Source organism: Macaca nemestrina, chromosome X, assembly GCF_043159975.1.
Source record: "Macaca nemestrina isolate mMacNem1 chromosome X, mMacNem.hap1, whole genome shotgun sequence".
In the NCBI taxonomy this organism is placed as follows: Eukaryota; Metazoa; Chordata; class Mammalia; order Primates; family Cercopithecidae; genus Macaca; species Macaca nemestrina.
In genome coordinates, this window is record NC_092145.1 from 48,232,372 (window position 1) to 48,251,827 (window position 19,456).

Sequence of the window (19,456 nt, forward strand, 5' to 3'; positions counted from 1 at the left end):
ATTAGGCAGAGTTTTGATTCTGTGTCTTTTCCTCTGGGAAGCCTCCCATATCTCACTAAGTCTGGGCCAAGTACCTATTTTATGTCCTCCTACAGCATCCCATATTTCCCTTATCATAGCACTTGTAACCCAATATTATCATTGCCTGTTTACTTGCCTCTGTTCCACTGTTTTTCCACAAAAGCAGGAGCCATTTTTATCTTTTTTTAAAGCTATTAAATCCTTAGTATCTAGCAGAGTGTCTGATGCATAGTAAGTACTCAATAAATATTTTTTGATTTAGTTTATTATTCCTGGATGAGGGGACTACTGATGGAGTTACATTTTGTTGCAGTCGCTTAGAAATAAGATGTAAAAGAAAATTTGCTAGTGAGTTTCATTGTACCTCTTACAGTATAGAACCTCCATTTTTGTGAATGGTAGTAACCTCAAGATGTTCTTACTCTCCTCCTGCATGTTTTGCAGATGTATGTCTAAGAAAGAGAGCTTTGCTCCTGGTACTATGTACAAGCCCTTTGGGAAGGAAGCAGCTGGGACTATGACTTTGTCCCAATTCCAGACACTGCATGAGAAGGACCAGGAAACTGCCTCTCTCAGGGAATTAGGGCTTAATGAAACAGAAATCTTGATCTGGAAGAGCCATGTTTCAGGTGAAAAGGTGAGTGAGGTAATTTTGTTGTTGTTGTTTGTTTGTTTGTTTGTTTTTCTCCTCGAGGAAACAGCAAAATCTCTTCATTTTAGCATTGAGAGCCTTTTCATTTTCAGTTCTCACAAAACTGAGCTTGGTGTCTGAATCTTCTTTGATTTTTAGAATGCAGACATTGGTAAAAGAGAAGCTGTTCCTTGACTTCTTAGCTAACACTTTCTGTAAACACTCATTTCTGGGCCCAGGTCATCTTTTTACTTGAGACACCAGATTGTCAGGTTCAGGTTGTGTCCTCTATGATGTATGCCGTCTCATTCCTCTGGTTTCAGAAGACAAGACTGAGGGCAACTCCTGAAGCAATACAGAACCGTCTTCAAGATATTGAAGAAAGGATCTCAGAGCGTCAGCGCATTCTTTGCCTGCCACAGAGATTTGCAAAGAGCAAACAGCTGACCCGGCGAGAAATGGAAATAGAAAAGTCTTTATTTCAGGGAGCTGATCGTCACTCCTTCCTTAAGGCTCTTTATTACCAAGGTATGTGATCCCCACTGACTTTGATATATTCTTTCACTGAGAGAAAGATTAAACAGCAGGGCATTAAATATGAAGAGTTAGTGAAGGGAATAGGGGAAAGACAAACTGTCACTACTTTTGAGGAATGTATAATACCATAAGAGAGACAAATATGTGCACAGTTAGTTGCATGACAACATGGAAACTATTACAGAGATTTGAATAAAATGCTGAGGTAGCGCAGAATACAGAGCATCTAAGTCTAGTTGGGGGAGTCAGAAGTTGACATTTATACTAACTCCTGATGGATCAATGGGCATTTGTCAGGTAAATAAAGGGGAATGGACATAAAAGATAGTAAATAGCAACAGGATTATGAAAGAACCTGGTGTGTCTAAGGAATAATGAGAAGTTTAATGTGGCAGGAGTAGAAGGAGTGGCAGGGAATGACAGGAGTTGACACTGGAAGGAAGAGGAGGCGAAGCTAGATTGTGAAGGGTCTTTAGGCTGAACTACAAATTAGCACAAAATATATAGATAAATAGTATGTGTCTTAACAAGAAGGATTTAGTTTGACAGATAAGTTTTGCTAGACGCTGTGGAAGGTGCATCGAAGTTTAAGAAATGGTTCCTCACCTTGTGCCAAGTATAGTCTGGTTGGAGAGAGAAACACGTAACATTTAGTGACAATACTAGATACATTTGCTAAGTGTTGTTGGAGTTCAGAGGAGGCAAAGGCCACTGTGTATTGGTGTGATTGAAGAAGGCCTCTCAGAGGAGGTAAGATTTAAATGTTCTTTTAGTACTACCTATTCTTTAGAAAAGAGAGGTACTGACATTTCAATTGCAACAGATGGTGTGAGCACTGCGTAGTGTGCTTACTATGGAGGAGATGTGAGACAAGGTTAGAAAGGTAGCTAAAAATTTTGAACTGTATTTGGTGACTAGTATAGACCTATACAGAGTTAGTTATCAGTTAGTTTCAATATGATTGAAGGTTTTTGAACCAGAAGTAACATGATAAAAGCCATATTTGAAAATTATTAATCTGGTGGTCAATACATAGGATTAGAGAGAGGAAGAACTGGAAGCAGGGAGAATGGATAGGAGATATTATAGTCATTTAGGCATGAAGACTTGGTCTAGAGTGATAGCAGTGAAATTGGAGAGAGGTAGGTTTATAAGGGAAGGACTAATAAAACTTGTTGACTGAAAATGGAGGGAGGTCAATGGAGAGGTATGTGTCAAAGATAATCCAGAGGTTTCAAGGCTGTGTGACTTACCAATTGGCAAATTTAAGAAAACCTTTGGGGAAATTTTGAGGAAGGATGATGAGTTAGATTTTAAACATGTTGACTTTGTGAGAATAGCAGGATCATCAAATGCAGATGTTGAGGAGACAGTTGGAAATGCAGCAGTGAAGCTCAGGAGAGAGGTCAGAACTAGATATATAGAACTGGGAATCAACTCTCCTTAGATGACATGTTAAGGCTGTGAGAATAGATGAATGATTTGTTAGAAATAGAAAGACTATAGACATGGCAGAGCAGTGGTGAAGGAAGGAATGAATGAACAAATGAATAGCCTTTTGTGGAGAGACATTTAGCATAAAGATTAAGAACATGGACTCTGGAGGCAGACTGCCTGGGAAAATCCTGGCTCCCCCACTTACTAGCTATGAGATGCTAGGCAAGTTACCTCTCTATGCTTCAGTATCTTCATCTGTAAAATGAGAATATTAATAGTAGCTATGTTATAGGGTTATTAAGAGGATTAAGTGAGATAATACATGTAAATCACTTAGAGCAGTACCTGGTATTTGGGGTGGAGGGCGGGTGGTGTATGAATCTGTTCTGTTTCCTATCTTTGAAACTCCTTGCTTTAAACCTTCACAGCATACCACAAAAAGACAAGTGCAGACAAGTACATGACCTCAATGAAGAGGAAGATAAAATTAGGCACAAAAGGCAAGTCGAGAGTTTTCTTATAGTGTTAGATTTAGGAATGTAACCTAGGGTCCCAGTTGAGCACTTATTTAATTCCATATTCAGTATATGACAATGTTTATAGGCAATGATCCAGAAGGAGCATATTATCCTGATACAGAATATTAAAGAGAGGAGTTAGTAGAAGTTTTAAAGCTTTTACATTTAGTGCTGTTGTTTTTTCTCTGTACATTTAAGTTGTTGTACCAGACATAAATTGACCTTAATGATTTTTAGATCCCATTTCACAAATAATTCTGAATATTTTTATTAATCAGTAAAGTATAATGATTGATGATGATATGATAGCTAATATTTTCTTACTTTTGAAATGAACTTCCAATAAAATTGCATGGGGCTTCTTCTTTTTTGGTGTACAATTCTGTGAATTGTAAATCATGTAGATTCATGTAACCACCACCACAATCAAGAAAGAGAACAGCTTCATCACCTTAAAAAACTCCCTCATGCTGTCCCTTTATAGTCATTCTCAACCCACCATAATTCCTGACAATCACTGATGGTTTTCCATCACTGTAGTTTTATCTTTTAGAAAATGTCATGTAAATAGAATCATACAACATGTAACCTTGTGAGATTGGCTTCTTTCACTCAGCATAATGCCTTTGAGACTCATTTGAGTTGTTGCGTGTATCAATAGTTCATTCATTTTGCTGAGTAGCGTTTCATCATATGGACATTCCAAAGTTTGTTTATCCATTCACCCATTGAAGTGCATTTGGGTTGTTTCCAGGTTATGATGGCTATGCATAATATTGATATGAACGTTCTTGTACAGGTTTTTTTGTGAACATAAGTTTTTATTTCTCTAAGGTAAATATCTAGAAGTGGGATTACTGGGTCATATGGTAAGTGTACATTTAACTTTATATGAAACTGCCAAACCATTTTCCAGACTGGCTGTACCATTTTGCATTTTCACCAGCAATGTATGAGAGTTCTGGTTGCTCTACATCTTTGTCAGCACTTGGTATTGTCAGTATTTATTTTGATTATTCCAATAGCTGTGAAGTGGTACCTCATTGTAGTTTTAATTTGCATTTCTTTAATGGCTAATGGTGTTGAACATCTTTCATGTGCTTATTTGCCATCCTGATATCCTGTTTGCTAAAGTGTCTGTTCAAATCTTTTGCTGTTTTATAATTGGGTTGTTTATTTTCTTCCTGATGACTTTTGAGAGTTCTTTGTATATTCTAAACACAATCTTCTGTTGGATATGTGATTTTCACACATTTTCTCCCAGTCTGTAGCTTGTCTTTTCATTCTCTTAACAGTGTCTTTTGCAGAGCAAATTTTTTTATTGTGGTAAAATATCCATATCATAAAATTTACCATTTAAACCATTTTTAAGTGTGTAGTTCTATGGCATTAAGTACTTTCACATTGTTCTGCAACTATCACAACCATCCATCTCCAGAAATTTTTCATCTTCCCAAACTGAAACTCTGTACTTACTAGATACTAACTCCCCATTTTCTCCAACCCACCACCCTCTGGCAACCACCATCCTACATTCTGTCTCTATGAATTTGACTACTCTAGGTACTTCATATAAGTGGAATCATACAATATTTGTCCTTTTGTGACTGGCTTTAGTTAGCATAATATCTTCAAGATTCATCTAAGTTGTAGCATGTGTCAGAATTTTCTTTTTAAGGTGGAATAATATCCCGTTGTATGTATATAGCACATTTTGTTTATCTGTTGATGGATGCTTAAGTTGTTTCCATGTTTTAGCTTTTGTGAATAATGCTGCTATGAACATGGGTGTACAAATATCTGTTTGAATACCTGCTTTCAATTATTGTGGGTATATACTCAGAAGTGGAATTGCTGGATCACATGGTAATTCTACATGTAATTTTTTGAGAAACTGCCATATCATTTTCCATAGAGACTGTACCATTTTACATTCCCACCAGCAATGCACAAGATAAGACTTCCAGTTTCTCCATACCCTTGACAACACTTATTATTTTCTTTTCTTAAAAAATAATAGCCGTCTTAGTGGGTGTGAAATGGTATCTTATTGTGGTTTTGATTTCAGTTTCAATTTCCCTGATGATTAGTGATGTTGAGCATCTTTTCGTATGCTTTTTGGCCATTTGTATATCTTCTTTGGAGATGTATCTGTTCAAATCTCTTGTCCATTTTTAAAATAAGTTACTTGTTTGTTGTTGAGTTGTGGAAGTTCTATATATATTCAGTATATCAATATATACACTGATAATTATAAGATACCTGATTTGCAAATATTTTCTTCTATTCTGAGAGTTGCCTTTTCACTTTGTCCTTTGATGCACAAAGTTTTTAATTTCAATGAAGTCCAATTTGTCGATTTTTTTCTTTTGTCTATGCTTTTGGTGTCATACCAAGAAATCATTGCCAAATCCATTGTTATGAAATGAAGGCTTTTCCTTATGTTATCTTCTGAGAGTGTTATAGCTTTAGCTGTTATATTTAGGTCTTTGAACCATTTTGATTTAATTTTCGTGTATGGTATTAAGGTAAGAATTCAACTTCATTTTTTTCATGTTGATATTCAGTTTTCCCAGTGCCACTTGTTGAAAAAAGACTGTTCTTTCCACACTGAATGATCCTGGCACCCTATTCAAAAATCATTTGACTATATATAGCTGTCTTTATGCCAGTACCACACTGTTTTAATTACTGTAACCTTGTAGTAAGTTTTGAAATCAGGAAGTATGAGAACTCCAACTTTGTTCTTTTTCAAAATTGTTTTGGATATTTAGGGATCGGTTGTGATTCCATATGAATTTTAGAATGGATTTTTCTATTCCTGTAAAAAATGTTATTGACATTTTGGTAGGACTTACATTGAATCTGTACATCACTTTGGTTAGTATTGACGTCTTAACAATATTGTCTTCTAATTCATGAACATGGGATGTCTATTTGTGTCTTCTTTAATTTCTTTCAGCAACATTTTGTAGTTTTCAGTGTATAAGTCTTTTACCTCAGAGAAAATGTTTTCAAGTCTTCTAAAATCTTGTTCATCAGTTGATCCTTTCATGGGTTGCTTTTTATGTATGTGCATTTATATGTATCTAAGAACTCTACCTGTTCATGAAAAAGATATTTTCCTGTGTTTTCTTCTGATAGTTATATAGTTGTACTTTTTACATTTAGATCTATGATCCATTTTGACTTGATAATTATCTAAAGTATGAAGTTTAGTTTAAAGTTCACTAATTTTTTTTTTTTTTTGGCTTCAAATGTCCTGTTGTTTTAGAACCAACTGTTAAAAGAGTATCCTTTCTCCATTTACTTGCCTTTGCATTTTTGTCAGAAATCAATTGGCCGCATTTGTGTGTTAATACTTAACCTCATAATTAATGGTGAAAAGTTGAAATTCTTCCCCAAAGATCAAAAATAACACGAGGATGTCCACTCTTTCCACTTCTGTTCACAGTGGAATGAAATTCAAAATAAATAACAGAAGCACATTTAGGAAAATTACAAATATGTGGAAATTAACATTCTACCAAACAATCAATGAATTAAAAGGAAATCAAAAGGAACATTAGAATGTATTTTGAGATAAATTAAAACACAACATGCCAAGACTTATGGAGTACAATAAAATCAGTGTTTAGGGGGTATTTAGCTGTAATGCCCATAGCTATATGTGCCTATATTAATAAAGAAGAAAGATTTCAAATTAATAACTGAAATCTCCACCTGAAGAACTTACAAAAAGAAGAGCAAACTAAATCCAAATCAAGCTGATGAAAAGAAATAATAAAAAATGGAGCAAAAATAAATGAAATAGAGGAAAAAATAGAGGACATCAACAAAACCAAAAGTTAGTTCTTGAAAAGATCAACTAATTTATAATCCCTTAGCTAGACTGATGAAGTTAAACAGAAGGAAGACTCAAATTTCTAAAACTCAGCTCTATTTTGGTTCTTATTTGTATGGAACATCTTTTTCCATCTTTTTGCTTTCAATCTATTTGTGTTTTTGAATCTAAAGTATGTCTCATGACAGCAAATAGTTTGGATTATATTTTCTCCTTTTAATCAATTATTTCAATCTCTGCCTTTTGAGTGGAGAGTTTAGTTCATTTATTTTAATGTATTTAATTAGTCTGTTAATAAGGATTTACATCCGCTGTTTTACTTTTTGTTTTGTTTCTCTTGTATCTTTTTTGTTCCTGTGTTCCTCCATTTATTCCTTCTTTCATGTTAAATAGATTTTTCCAATGTGCCATTTTAATTAACTTCTTGCCTCTTTTACTATTAGTGTGTGTATGTGTGTGTGTGTTAGTGGTTGCTCTGGGGATTACAATTAACCTCTTGGCTTAAATAAATTAATTTGTATTAAAACCAACTTAATTTCAATTATATTAAAAAACTTTGTTTAGCTGTTCTCTACCTCCCATACTTTCTACTGTAATTGTCATACCAATTACATCTCAGAATGTGGCTTTTCATTGAAGTGCCAGGCAGGTCAAATAGTTCCATCCAGGTAAAATAGTGAAAATTCTCCAAGGATGGTGCTTTTGTGGTGCTCCAGAACTGGTCTGCCACTCCAGTTTCAGATAGGCCGCTGGTTTTTGCAGCTTTTATTGTTGCGAGGTTGTTGGTTTTCAAGGCTACTGCAAAGCTAGAGAAGGGGAAATGGGATGATGGAAAGTTGAAATGCTACAAACCTCGCTGTTTGAGTTACATTCATCTCTTAGCATATGGATAGCCAATTGTCCTGGTGCCTGTAGTTGAAAAGACTATTCTTTTCCATTGAATTGTCTTAATATCTTTGTGAAAAATCAATTGACCATAAATGTAAGAGGCTTTAAAAAATTTTTTTTCTCTTTATTTTCAGCAATTTGATTATGCCATGTCTCTTCTGGGCATGAGTTCTTTGTTATTTCAAATTCTTGGTTTCTTACCCCTTCCACCTGCTACCATTTACTCTTCATAACATTTAAATGTACCATACATTCTCTCCAGGTTTTATAACTTTATTCAATGGGAGTGACAGAGTGAAGTGTGCTTACTTCATCTTACCCAGAAACAAGTCCTAATAGCTACTAATTTTGAGGACTTATTTGTGCCAGTCCTTGTGCTAAGTATTTTTGTAAATTATCACATTTAAACCTTACAGCACTCTATGAGATAGTACAGTATTATATCCAATTTACAGAAAATGAGATTGAGCTTCAGTGGGCATAAGTGATTTTCTTAAGATCAAAGTAGCCATGCTGGGACTTAAATCCATGTCTGTCCTTACACAAAAGTCTATACTTTTGTCCACAGCACTTGTATATGTGATTGGAAAAGATTTATTGGTTTATTAAGTGTGATTTTACTGTATCTCGAGACAAACTTTTCTAGAGTTATACATATTCCATTTTCTAACCTTGAATCAGTGAGAAAGAAACATATATTAGCTCTTGAAATATATTTCCTCTGAAATCTTCAACTATAGTATGGTACTCTGTGACTACAACCTTTTTCTTATCCTTCTGGCTCGCATAACTCTCTTTAATTCACACACTATCTCTTCAATCCTGTTTACGTGTCCGGTTCCTTGACCTTTTTATTTTCTCCCAGTCTGTCAATCCCTTTCTGTTTCTTCTTCCTTTCAAATCTCGCTTAGACTCTATCATCCATTATTTAACCGCCCATCTTGACAATGAATCATTCTCTTTGCTTCCTTGTCTATGTATCACATGTACTCAGCAAAACCTCAAACTCAAATCAACCAAACTAATTGCCTTCTCTATTTCTACATCATGGCTTCTGGGCATTGCTAGAAAGAAATCATAACTTTGTTGATTATTGCCTCTACAACTTTCTTGTCTCTGTTATTGGTTAGAGCCTCTCCCTTGTTCAACAATCTATCTCCTACTCCCTAGTCAGCTCACTATTTCATTCCTTATAAATACGATTTTAGATCCTCATTACTCTTTCCTTTCCTATTATTTTGTCATTTTTAACAGTCTTCCATCCTATTTCAAAGGAAACTGCCATCGGCAAGAACTTTCATCCATTTCCTGCTTCATGCTCTGTCAATTTCTGTATCCTCATCCTTGTTTTCTTCCCTCTTGACTCAGTGCTAGGGAAGTCCTTCCAGCTTATGGCTAATTTGTATAATTTTGTGCTGGATCCTATCCCTTTTATCTTTAAAGAACTTCAGTCATCCCCAGTATTGCTTATCTCTTTTTAGGGTTTTAACATGACTTGTATCACTTGTCAGACTCCATGGTCTACGTATGCCTACCATGAACTATCTAAAGAAAATGATAAAAATGAAAAATGTCTTTCAATTCATTAGCTACTTGAACAAATAATACATTTAGATCTTCTTCTTCTATTGTATACCGTAATAAGTAGCAGTTCATTTAAAAAGTGAAATGTAAAAATTTAAATCCTAAAAAGATAATATTAAATAGGTAATATAATGTGTTAATATTTTTGATATCCTAATGGGAAAAGATTTTTTCTATTCTTTGTTTTCAGTGAAAATTTTCAAACACACAGAAAAGTTGAAAGAATTTTATCACAAAGAACCATTATATTACCATCTAGAATCTACCATTAATATTTTGCCTTATCACATATCTATCTATACCCATACCCATCTATCAATCCATCTTTATTAATGTGTTTTAGAAAACCGCTGATGTAAATTCCTTCCCCCAAATACTTCAGCATGTATACTGTTAATTAGAGTTAAATATTTATGAATGATTTTTCTTTTGTTGCAAAATTTGCAAGCAGTTAAATGTAAAGATATTTTAAGTGTTCGTTTGTTGACTTTTGACCAGTGTATAAATCTGTGTAGTGATATACTGGTAAATGTTTAACAACTAACTCTCTGGCGGGGCGAGGGGGGGGGGGCCGGGGAAAACCGGCCCTGATTTGTATCATTTGCCAGTTTCTAAGGTGTACATATTACCACCATAGCCAGTTTCAAGCTACCAATATGTTATCACTGAACATGAAATTAGGAATAAAGACAATCATCGGACCATCTCCAGGACACACTGTGTAACTTAACTCCTATCAACACAAAAGATTATTATCACCCCAGAAAGTTTCAGCTTACTTCTTTCCAGTAATTCCCATCCTATCCTCTCAGAGGCAACTAGTGTTTTGATTTTTTTTCACCATAGATTAGTTTTGCTTGTTCTATAACTTCATATAACTGGAATGATACAGTATATGTTCTTTGTGTAAGGTTTCTTTAATTCAGCATAATGTTTTTGGGATTCATTCATATAGTTGTATGTATCAATAGTTTGCCCTTTCTACAGCACAATTCTTAGAAGAGTTTTCTATAATTACTGTATTAGTTTCCTGGGGCTGCTGTAACAAATTATTATAAATCTGGTGGCTTAGAACAACAGAAATTTATCCTCTCCACAGTTCTGGAGGCTAGAAGTCTAAAATCAAAGGTGTCAACAGGGCCATGCTCTCTCTTCTCTCTCTAGGAGAATATCCTTCATTACTTCTTCTAGCTCTGGTAGTTGCTAGCAATCCTTGGTGTTCCATGGTTTATAGATGCATAATTCCTGTCTCTGCCTCTGTCATCACATAGCATTCTCATGTATCTGTGTCTCTGTGTCTTCACATTGCTCTCTTGAAAGGATATCAGTCATTGGATTTAGTCCCCACTCTAATCCAGTATTATTTCATCTTAATTTAACTACATCTGCAAAGACCCTGTTTCCAAATATGTTCACAGTCTGTGGCTCCAGGTGGACATGAATTTTGGAGGTATACTATTCAACCTAGTACAGTCTGCCCTCTGGTGCCAAAAATTCACATCCATCCACGTGTAAAACAAACAACATCCCCAAAAGTCTTAACCCATTCCAACACCAAGTCTAAGTCCTAAATATCTAAATACCAACTCAAAAAGTCCTAAGTCTTATTATCTCAATCATCTATATCAGGTATGGGTGAGGTTCTGGATATGGTCCATCCTGGGGCAAAAGTTCTCTCCATCCAGAGACTGGTGGAGCTAGAAAACGAGTTATCTGCTTCCAATTTAAAATAGTGGGACAGGCGTAAGATTGACATTCCCATTCTGAAAGGGCAAAAATGAGGGAATAAAGGGGTTGCTGGTCTGAAGCAAGTTTGTAGCCTAGCATGGCAAATTCTATTAGTTTTCAAGGCCTATGAGTCATAGTCTGGTCTCAATGCTTTGTCCACTGGGCCCATATTCTCAGTCTATCAGGGCAGCTATAGCCCCATCCTCTCTGGCCTCTATGTCTGTGGCTTTGCTCTTGTAATTATCCTTCCTTTGTCCTGTCTCCGTCTCTTTCACACCAGGCTGGCACTGGTGGTTTTTGCTGGTATAAGATTCTCAAAAACATTGTCAGCCTCATATATGTCAAAAGATTTACACCATTAGACTTGAGGTTTCTTTACAGATTCTTCCTAGATAACCCCATCTGTATTCCTGGCTTCTGCTGAGATGGTTGATTAGATCCTGACACCCTAACACTTAATTTCTTCAATGAAAGTTTGTCCATCTATACCCTTGGCCCTGTTTCCAGAGCACACTATCTGTATGGGCTGAGAATTTTCCCAATCATCAAGTGTTGTCCCCTTTTTTCTTAACAGTTCCTTCTTCAATTTTCCTCCTTCCTCTTTCATTTTATTATAAGCATCAGGGAGAAACTAGCCTGCATCTTCCACACTTTGCCCATTCATCTCCTTAGCGAAATATCAGTTTGTCACTTTTGAGTTAGACTTTTCACCCAACAGAACTCAATTCAGCCAAGTTTCTGCCACTTTATAACAAATATTGTTTTTCTTCCAGTGTCTAATAACATGTTCATCATTTCCTTCTAAGGCCTTACCAGAAGTACCTTTAACATTTATATGTCTAGCAACAATTTGTTCATGATTACATGTATATAATCATGAACACATATATTCTCTAAGATAATAGAAGCTTTGTCTACTGTCTCTTTATTTCTTTCTGAGCCCTCACCAGAATTGCCTTTAACATCCATATTTCTACCAACAATCTCCTCAATGTAATACAGGCTTTTACGATCAAGCAGCTTAAAATTCTTCCAGCCTCTACTCATTACCCAATTCCAAATCCAATTCCATATTTTTAGGTATTTGTTAAAGCAGCATCTTACTTCCCAGTACCAGTGGAACTTTGTTATGGCAGCCCTAGGAATCTAATACAGACTTTGGTACTGGGAAGTAGGATGCTGGTTATAGTGAATAGCTTAAAACAACAGAAAGTTATTCTCTCACAGTTGTGGAGGCTACAAAATCAAGATATTGGCAAGGTTGGGTCCTTCTAGTGGCTCTGAGGGAGAATTTGTTCCATGTCTCTCTCTTAGCTTCTGGTGTTTGCTGGCAGTTCTTGGATTATAGATGCATCTCTTCAATCTCTGCCTCTGCCATCACATGGCATTCTGGTTGCTGACTGTGTCTGTCTCGGTATCTTCACGTGTCCTTCTTATAAGGACATCAGTCACTGGACTCAGAGCCTACCCTGTGACTTCACCTTAACTAATTATATCTGCAAAGAGCCTATTTCCAAATAAGGTCATATTCTGAGGTTCTGAGTAGACATGAATTTTGGGAGGATTCTATTTAACCCAGTACGTTTACTTATTGCCACTTGTTCACCTCTCATTCGCTCTTTTGCAAACCATCTTTTTATAATGAAATAGATCATGCCAAACAGTGCTTAAAACATTTTAATCAGATCAAGAAATAGAGCATGCCAATACTCCAAAAAATCCCCATATGCCCCTCACAAATCACAGCCCTCTTCCCACTAGATATAACCACTGCCCTAACTTGTGATAATTTCCTTATTTTTCTTTATATCTTTACCACCGGTACATGCAGCACTAGACAGTGTTTAGTTTTGCCTGTGCTTAAGCATTGTGTCAGTGAATTATGTTGTATGTATTCTACTGGGTCTTCCTTTTCTACTCAATATTGTGGTGTTTTCTGGCAATTATATTTGAGATATTCGTACATATTGCTATGTGTAGCCATAGTTCATTTTCATTGAAGTATAGTATAATATTCCTTTATATGAACATACCATAGTTTATCCATTCTACTGTAGTTGCACATTTGGGTGTTCCCATTTGGGGGGCTATATATATCACTTCTGTCACTGATATTTCTTGTACATGTTTTCTGGAACACATGTGCAGGAGTTTCTCAGGGTATATATCTAGGAGTGGAATTGAGTGGTGAAGTGTTCACATGTCTTCAACTTTAATAGCTGTTAACTAATTTCTGAAGGGAAACACCCAAGTTAAAATTCCACCAGCCATGTGGAAATGTTTAGGTTGCTCTACATCCTTGTCCACAACGGGTATCGTCAGACTCTAATCTGATGAGTATTTACTTGTATTTTGTTGTGCTTTTTTCCCTTTATTATTAGTTAACATTTATTTATGGTCCTTTTTTTTTTTTTGAGACAGAGTCCGCTCTGTCGCCTAGGCCAAAGTGCAGTGGCATGATTTCAGCTCACTGCAACCTCCACTTCCCAGGTTTGAGCAATTCTCATACCTCAGCCTTCCGAGTAGCTGGGATTACAGATGTTTGTCACCACCCCTGGCTAATTTTTGTATTTTTAGTAGAGACTAAAAATACAAAATGTTCACCAGGGATGGTGGCACACGCCATGTTGGCCAAGCTGGTCTGGAACTCCTGACCTCAAGTGATCCACTCACGTTGGCCTCCCAAAGTGTTGGGATTATAGGCGTGAGCCACCACATCTGGCCAATTTATGTCACCTTTTAAAAAGCATTTAGTCAAGTGTTATTTTCCTCAACCTTTTATTTTGGAAAATTTCAAATATGGAGAAAAATTGAAAGAATACACCCACACCCTTCACCTGCATTCACCAACTATTGACAACTTGCCACATTTACTTTACCTCTCTCTTCCTCCATATGAGTGTGTGTGTATATAGTTTGTTTACTATTTGGAATAAGTTTCAGACATAAGAAGGATTTATTCCTAAATACTTAATTAAGTATCTCCTAAGAACAAAGACATTCTCCTGTGCAATCACAGTATAATGATCACTCAAGAAATTTAACATTGCTTCTCTAATGTTGCAATCAGGTTTCTCAATTATAAATCCAGAATACAATCAGGGATCACACATTACACTTAGTTTGCTTTAGGACAGTTCCCCAAACAGTTCCCCTGCCTTCGTGTTCGTGTGTGTGTGTGTGTGTGTGTGTACCTTTCAGGATGTCATTTTAAGAGTCAGCCTATATTGTTTGTTTGTTTCATTGTGGTTTTAATTTCATTCTTGATAACTAGTGATGTTAGATACCTTCTTACACATTGCCTGGCCATTTGGACAGTCTGCTTTGTGAAATGGCTATTCAGTTCTTTTGCCCATTTAGCAAATATGAAAATGCCTATTTACTATCTGAATGTCTTTCCATCTGTTTGTATCTTTGTCCAGATCTTTGTCCAGATGCAGTGTTGGTTCAGAGGTCACTTTAGGCATCTATCAAAACAATAGCTTGTGAATCTTGAATTCAGCAGATAAATAATTTTAAAAACAAAATAACCAATGGGTAAACACCAAAGCACTAAGATATAGCACATCTCAGTTATTGCCACCTCTCTACAGGAAGGAAGGAGGTAGGAAAGTGTTGAGGTTATACATCTTGAATACTCTGTCTCCATTTTTTCTCTAATCTTAGGTGCATTTTCTTATAAATTTGTACCAGTCTTTTTATTATTATGGATATTTGTTCTTTGTTGGTAATATATGTTGAAAATGTATGTTCCAATTCTATAGTTTGTCACTTCACTGCTTTTATGGTATCTTTTGGTAAATAAAAGTTGTTGATCTCTATGTAATAAAATTTATTAATTTTTTCTTTATACTTAGTGGTTTTGTGCTTTGATTAATAAATCCTTTTTTTTTTTTTTTTTTTTTTTGAGACAGAGTCTTCCCCTGTCACCCAGGCCACAGTGCAGTGGCCTGGTTCACTGCAACCTCCGCCTCCTGGGTTCAAGCAGTTCTCATGCCTCAGCCTCCCAAGTAGTTGGGATTACAGACATGCGCCACCACACCTAGCTAATTTTTGTGATTTTAGTAGAGGTGGGGTTTTACCATGTTGGCCAGGCTGGTCTCAAACTCCTGACCTCAGGTGATCTGCCCTCCTTGGCCTCCCAAAGTGCTGGGATTACAGGCATGAACCACCGCACCCGGCCCTGATACTGTTCTTTATTCTAAAAGCTTTATGTTTTTTGCCTTTCACATTTAAGTCTTTAATCCACCTGGAATTGATTTATGTACATAGTGTAAAGTAGGGTTCTCGTTCCTTTTTTCCCTCATGTAGATAGTCTTCTATCCTAACACCAAATATTGAAAATGTCTAGACTGTTGTTGTGTTGCAGTATCAGGTGTTCATATATGAATGAATTTTTTTTTATTCTCTCTTTTGTTCCTTTGGTCTTTTTGGCCATTTTAGAATCAATATCATGCAGTCTAGCTTTACGATGTTTTAAAATCTGGAGAATAATTCTTTCCAACTTGTTTTTCTTCAAAAGTGTTTTGTCTACTTTTGACACTTTGCCTTTCCATGTAAATTTGAAAATCTATCAAGTTACACATGTACACATACCTTTATATGATTTTGATTGGGATTCCATCGAGCATTTAAGTCAGTTGAGGTCAATTGACATATCTATGAGTCTTCAAATCTTCAAATGTGAACATGGTACCTTTCCATTAATTTAATTATCCTTTAATGACTTTCAGTACATTTTCTGTTTTCTATTTCTTCTCACCTTTTGTGATTCTGAATAATTTGTTTCTTTTTAAACAGCTTTATTGACGTCTATAATTTACACATGATAAAATCCACCTATTGTAAGTGTTTAATTCAGTGATTTTTAGTAAATTTATAGAATTGTGCTATCAAATCCAGAGTCCAATTTTAGGACATTTCCATCACCTGGCAAAATTCCCTAGGGCTCATTTGCAGTAAATGACTCCCACATATACCCCAAGCCTCTGTCTCTACAAATTTGCCTTTTCTAGATATTTCATAATGAATGGAATCTTACAATACGTGGTCTTTTGAATCTGACTTCTTTCAGGAACCATAAAGTTTTTGAGGTTCTCCATGTTGTGGCATGTACCAGCAATTTGTTCCTTTATATTGCTAGTTTTTTATTTTACAGCTTTATTAGTCCATTCTCACACTGCTCTAAAGAAATACCAGAGATTGGATAATTTTTAAAGGAAAGAGGTTTAATTGACTCATAGTTCTGCATGGCTGAGGAGGCCTCAGGAAACTTACAATCATAGCAGAAGGGGAAGCAGACACCTTCTTCACAAGGTGGCAGGAGAGAGTGTGTGTGTGAAGGAGGAACTGTCAAACGTGTATAAAACCGTCAGATCTTGTGAGAATGAACTCACTGTCACAAGAACAGCGTGGGGGAAACCGCCCCTATGATCCAGTGACATCCCACTAAGTCCCTCCCTTGACATGTGGGGATTATGGAGATTACAATTCCAGATGAGATTTGAGTGGGGTCACAGAGCCAAACTATGTCAATAGATATACTACATTGTTTAATCTTTTCACCACTTGATGACATTTAGGTTGTTTCCACTTTTAGCTGTTATCAATAATGTTGCTGTGAACATTTGTGTGAACATATTTTCATTTCTCTTGAATGCGTAGAATTTCTGTGTCCTATGGTAATTCTGTGTATAACTAATTTGAGGAATTGACTATTTCCTTATGTGGTTGTATCATTTTACTGTCTCATCAGCAATGTATGAGTTCTTATTTCTCTGCATCCTTGCCAATACTTGTTATTACCTGTCTTTTATTACAGCCATTTCAGTGTGTATACTGATAGCTCGTTGTAGTTTTATTTTGAATTTCTGTAATGACAAATGATCTTGAATACCTTTTCATCTGCTCATTAGCCATCAATATGTCTTTTTTGGTGAAATGTCTATTTAAGTCTTTTGCCCATTTTTTGATTGGGTTGTTTTCTGAGAATAAGAATTCTTTATTCTGAATACAAGTCCTTTATAAGGTGTATGATTTGCAAATGTTTTCTTCTAGTCTGTAGCTTGTCTTTATTTTCTTAACGGTGTCTTTTGAAGCACAGAAGTTTTTAATTTTAATGAAGTTCAATTCATTATTTTATGGCTTGTGCTTTTGGTATCATATCTAAGAAATCATTGCTGAACTGAAGGACAGAAAGATATTCTCCTATTTTTTTTCTGGAATACTTATAGTCTTAGATTTTACATCTAGATATGTTATACATTTGAGTTGATTTTTATGTGTAAAGGGTCCAAGTTCATATTTTTGTATATGGATGTCCAGTTGTTCCAGCACTATTTAAAGGCTGTTATTTTTCCCATTGTCTTGGCACCTTTGTGGAAAAATCAATTGACCATAAATGTAAGGGTTTATTTCTGGACACTCAGCTTGGTTCCATTGATCTATCTGCCTATCCTTATACTCTAAATCTTTTTACCGTACCTTTATAGTAAGTTTTGAAATTGGGTAGTATGACTCCTCCAACTTTGTTTCTCTTTTTTAAAATCACTCTTTCTATTCTAGGTGCTTTGTATTTCCATGTAAATTTTAGAAGCAGCTTACCAATATTTTAAGAAAAATAAGCCTGCTGGAATTTAATAAGGATTGAGTTGAATCTATAATTCAATTTGGAGAAAACTGATCTTTAATCATTAATCTTTTAATACAAGAACATAGAATGTCTCTTCCTTTGTTTAGTTCTTCTACAATTTCAGCATTGTTTTGTAGTTTTTAGTTACATTTATTTTATCAAACTTAATCTTATGCTTTCTTTATTGAATTTATTTATTATTTTTTAGAGACAGGGTCTTGTTCTGTAATCCAGTCTGTAGTACAGTGACACAATCATAACTCACTGCGGCCTCCAACTCCTGAGCTCAAAGGATCCTTTTGCCTCAGCCTCCTGAATATCTAGGACTACAGGCGCATGCCACCATGCTTGGCTAATTGTTTTTAAAATTTTTTTTAGAGATGGGGTCTCACTGTGTTGCCCAGGCTGGTCTCAAACTCCTGGCCTCAAATGACCCTCCCACATCATCCTCTCAAAGCACCAGGATTACAGGTATGAGCCACCACACCCAGCCTTTTGAATTTATTTCTAAGCATTTTAATGATTTTCATGTTCTTATGAATAGAATTGTTTTCATATTTCATTCAATTGTTGCATGCAATTATATAGAAGTCAAGTTGATTTTTCTTTTTCTTTTTTTTTTTTTAGATGGAGTCTCGCTTTTCATCCAGGCTGGAGTGCAGTGGCACGTTCTCGGCTCACTGCAACCTCTGCCACCTAGGTTCAAGCGATTCTCCTGCCTCAGCCTCCTGAGTAGCTGGGATTACAGGCATGCGCCACCACGCCTGGCTAATTTTTGTATTTTTGGTAGAGATGGGATTTCACCATATTGGCCAGGCTGGTCTCAAACTCCTGACCTCAGGTGATCCTCTGTCTTCAGCCTCCCAAAGTGGTGGGATTACAGGCGTGAGCCACTGTGCCTGGCCTAAAGTTGATTTTTCTATATTAATTTGTATCCTGTGACTAAACTCTTTTATTCTAATAGTTCTATTATAGTATCTTAGAGTTTTCTACACAGACAATCCTATTTCTTGTGAATAAAGATACTTCTTTCTTTCCAATTTGGAGATTTATTTATTTTTATTTATTTTTTATTTTTTGCCTCCTTATACTGTCTGGAACCTTCAGTACAATGTTGAATGGAAGTGATCAGAGCTAACATCCTTGCCTTGTTCCCAGTCTTAGGGGAAAAGTATTCAGTTTTTAACCGTTAAGTATGATCTTAGCTCTGGGTTTTCTGCACATGTTCTTTGGCAGTGTATTACTTTCCTATGAAAAGAAAGGGAATTAGTGTGTAACTAATTACTATATATTTAGTGACTTAAACACTATAAATTTCTGCCGTTATAGTTCTACAGGTCAGAAATCTTAAGATGTCAACAGGACTGCATTTCTTCTAGAGGCTCTAGTTGAGCCTTGTCCAGATTTTAGAGCTTACCTGCATTCCTTGGCTCTTGACCCCTTCCTCACATTACCCTCTACGTCCATCATCACATCTCCCATTCTGTCTCTGACCTTCTTGCTTCCTTCTGATAAGGACCCTTATGATTACATTGGCCCCACCTGCATAATCCAGAATCATCTTCCTGTCTCAAACTTAACATGATCACATCTGCAAATTCTCCTCTGCAGTATAATTTAACATTTTCACAGATTCC

At 35.9% G+C, this 19,456-nt stretch overlaps 1 protein-coding gene across 6 annotated transcripts in view; it reads left to right on the top strand.

Moving 5' to 3' along the window:
• The window catches only part of LOC105490439 (RNA binding motif protein 41), a 54,536-nt gene that overhangs the window by 3,298 nt on the left and 31,782 nt on the right, over nucleotides 1-19,456 (top strand). The window contains exons 3-6 of one of the 6 annotated variants that reach the window (XM_024795618.2): nucleotides 466-658; nucleotides 976-1,180; nucleotides 3,055-3,126; nucleotides 3,979-4,013. In XM_024795618.2, the coding sequence (XP_024651386.2) occupies nucleotides 466-658; nucleotides 976-1,180; nucleotides 3,055-3,126; nucleotides 3,979-4,013 (505 nt within the window). Of the gene's footprint in view, nucleotides 1-465; nucleotides 659-975; nucleotides 1,181-3,054; nucleotides 3,127-3,978; nucleotides 4,014-18,197; nucleotides 18,291-19,456 lie in introns of all 6 variants that reach the window. The other 5 variants (XM_071088455.1, XM_071088456.1, XM_011756048.3 and 2 more) reach the window with 5 other exon arrangements.